The sequence below is a fragment of the Colobus angolensis genome, unplaced genomic scaffold (assembly GCF_000951035.1).
Source record: "Colobus angolensis palliatus isolate OR3802 unplaced genomic scaffold, Cang.pa_1.0 Scaffold443, whole genome shotgun sequence".
NCBI classification, from domain to species: domain Eukaryota; kingdom Metazoa; phylum Chordata; class Mammalia; order Primates; family Cercopithecidae; genus Colobus; species Colobus angolensis.
Genome location: NW_012117855.1, coordinates 446,707 through 449,867, shown reverse-complemented (window position 1 = coordinate 449,867; position 3,161 = coordinate 446,707). Strand labels below are relative to the sequence as shown.

The following is a 3,161-nucleotide window of genomic DNA, read 5'->3' as shown; positions in this document are numbered from 1 at the left end:
TTTTTCTTTTGTAGAGACAGGGTCTCACTATGTTGCCTAGGCTGATCTCGAATTCCTCGGCTCTAGCCATCCTCCAGCCTTGGTTTCCCAAAGCGTTGGGATTACAGGTGTGAACCACCACACCTGCCCAGAAAAAAAAAAATTTTTTTTTGAGGCAGGGTCTCACTCTGTCACCCAGGCTGAAGTGCAGTGGCACCATCTCAGCTCACTGCAACCTCTGCCTCCCAAGTAGCTGGGACTACTGGTGCCTATCACCAGGCCCAGCTAACTTTTACATTTTTTGTAGAGACAGGGTTTCACCATGTTGGTCAGGCTGGTCTTGAACTCCTGAGCTCAAGCAATCCGTCTGCTTCCCAAAGTACTAAGATTACAGGCATGAATCACCTCGCTCGGCCAAAACTTTTTTAACTAAAAAAATTTGAGCATCAAAAGACACCATTGAGAAAGTGAACAGAAAACCCGCTGAATGGGAGAAAACTTCTATAAATCATGTACCGGATGAGAGATTTGCATCGATATATAAACAACCCCTGCAGCTCACGTATAAAGACAACAAACTCAGTTTAAAAATGGGCATAACCAACACACGTGTGACCGGCCGGGCACTCATGCCAGCGCCTGAGGCCGAAAGTGACCGATTGCTGAATCTCACATGCTCGTTTTTCCCTTGTCTCCTAACTCCTGCTCTTCCCAAAGCTGACACCAGAGCAAAGGTTTTGAAGTCCAAAAAGGCAGTGCTGAAGGCCTCCACGGCCACGAAACACAACTTCCCAAGGCCTTGTGACTCCAGAGGCAGCACAAACAAATCAGAAGGGCAGCCCCGGGAGAGGGGCTGCTGGCTGTGCAGGACAGCGTCTGAGCACGGCGCCAGCCTCCGGGGCGACTGCAGCAGCAGAGCTCAAAGGGACGCAAGGCCGAAGAACACCCGGACAGGTGGACTGTGAGACGCCTCAGCCTCTGACGTGGCCCAGGGCAGAGCTGGATGGGGTCTGATGGGCAGGAAGAGGGTGCCCAGTGTGTCGCCAACATCAGGATCATCTCAACAGAAGTCCCGCTGGCTAATCTAAACACACGTGCACAGGACCCGCACAGACATCTCCCCAGAGACGATGAGCGAATGGCTCCCCGCGCTGGAGGACTCCCGGCCTCACCGGCGGCTGAGGGACAAACCAAGGCTGGCGGGAGATGCCCCCAAGGGGAAGGATGCCACCGAGCTCAGGACTCCCGGGGCAGCCACTGGCACGGCAACATCTAAACCCCGGCCCTCTGAAGTCAGAGAGCATCCAGCCCCCTCCCTCTCTCTCCTGGGGCTCTTCACTGCCCCCACAAGATCCCTGTCCTTGCCCTGTTCCAAAGCCAGGTCCAGCCCCCTCGCTGCCCATGCTGCCACTGCCATCCTGACTGCCTTCCTGGCCCCGCACAGCTCGTTCACCCCTGTCCAGGTCCCCGGCGCCCTGCACTTCTCCATCTCAGAGCACTTCCGCCTGGCTGCTGGTCCAGCTGCCTCTGCTCACTCGGCCTCGGGGACTGCGTCCTCCCAGGGAAGTCTCCCCTGAGCCTCGGCTCTGGGTCCCACTATCTCCCTGCCGTTCGGCCCCTGCCCATCCCGATCACCCTCTGCTAAGACACAGCTCCGTGGGAGGACAGGGAGCACCCCCAACTCACCGGGTCCAAAAGCTCATCATCCAGCTCCACATTGCTCATCTGTCCGATTCGGAAAAGTGCAGCGTGTGGTGACTAAAAGCAGAAGAGAAATCATGAGGGCGCTCAGGCGTCACACACTGCACTGTGGATTCTCACTCCCACCACCGCAGTCCGGCCTCACCTGACCCTGCCCGGGAGCTCAGCAACGGGCTGGGCCGGGCCAGGCCTGCCTGCTGGGTGGGGGCAGCAGGGCTGGGGTGGGCCTCCCTGGGCGCTGGAAGCAGGACTGCTCTGGCTGCCCCTCGGCCTGTCAACGAGAAGCCCAGCCCCTGAGCCCAGGGCGTGAGCTCCCTGCTCTAGACTGAAGGCGAGGCACCTGCCACCCACCAGGAAAGAACGGCTGGAGAACACGCCGCCACCAACGCAGTGCCTGCCACAGCGCCCAGGTCATCCCGCTCAGCCCTGCTTCCGAGGCCCTGCTCAGCCTCCTGCCACCTCCACAGTCACCTCCACTGTGGCCTGAGTCCTGAGACACAAACGGTTCCCCGGTGTTCACGCTGCACTCCCCACAGGATGCCCAGCTGTCAGGTAGAGGTGGGCGGGCTCTCAGCCACCGAAGGCTTTGTGGCCGCCCCAGCTCAGGGCAGGGGCAGGGCAGCGGGCCCTGGGTGGCATGGTGCACGTGTGACTTACAGAGCTCCCGCCCCAGTCTCCGGCACCTCGCTAGAGCCAAGGTGCTGAGGCCAGGCTAGGATGAGCCAGGACCTCAGCCTCCTTTCCTCAAAAAGATCCTTGGGAGACGACTCCAATTTCCCCTATCCCCTGAATCTTTACCCACATCTGGGGGTGTGAAGGGAAGAAGGGCCGCTACCCAGGTGGAGGAGCCACATGCCCAGGGCACCCACTATCTGCATCAGAGAGCCCATGCGTCTGTCAGGAACGTGTCGGCAGAGGAGTCCACTGGCTGGCATCGGCCGTGGGAAGACCACCGAGGTGCCGCCCGCCTTCCCTGGGAGCAGCCGTCCTGGCCCCCAACACCGTCCCCTCCTCATCCCCCATCTCTCCCTCCACCTTCCCTGGGCTCAGCCTCCCGCACCAGGTTTCAGCAGGGCCCGTAAGTGCTTCTTGGTGACAGAATTGCACGTGATGATGCCAGGAGCCCACTGGGCCGAGGTGGGGACAGGGAGAGGCATGGGAGCGGCCTGCACTGGGGCCCGATTCTCCTTCAGCCTCCACCTGTCCACGGGGATCACGATCACTACACACAGGCGGGACACGGAGGCGGAGAAGGACGGTCTGGGATCTGAGGCCACTGCCAGCCAGGGGTGGGGGTCCCGCTTTCTCTGGAGTGCTCACCCCCGAAAAGACAGGCTCCCCAAACCGCCATCCCCAAAACTGCCTTCAGAACCGGACCTTCCCAGTGGGGTGCGGTGGCTCCCGCCTGTAATCCCAGCACTTTGGGAGGCCGAGACGGGCGGATCACGAGATCAGGAGATCGAGACCATCCTGGCTGACAC

The 3,161-nt window shown here is 60.3% G+C and overlaps 1 protein-coding gene across 1 annotated transcript in view; it reads right to left on the bottom strand.

The window, feature by feature from the left end:
- The window catches only part of CLCN7 (chloride channel, voltage-sensitive 7), a 25,505-nt gene that overhangs the window by 16,272 nt on the left and 6,072 nt on the right, over positions 1 to 3,161 (bottom strand). The window contains exon 2 of the mRNA XM_011957483.1: positions 1,666 to 1,737. Coding sequence (XP_011812873.1) covers positions 1,666 to 1,737 — 72 coding nt within the window. The remainder of the gene's footprint in view (positions 1 to 1,665; positions 1,738 to 3,161) is intronic.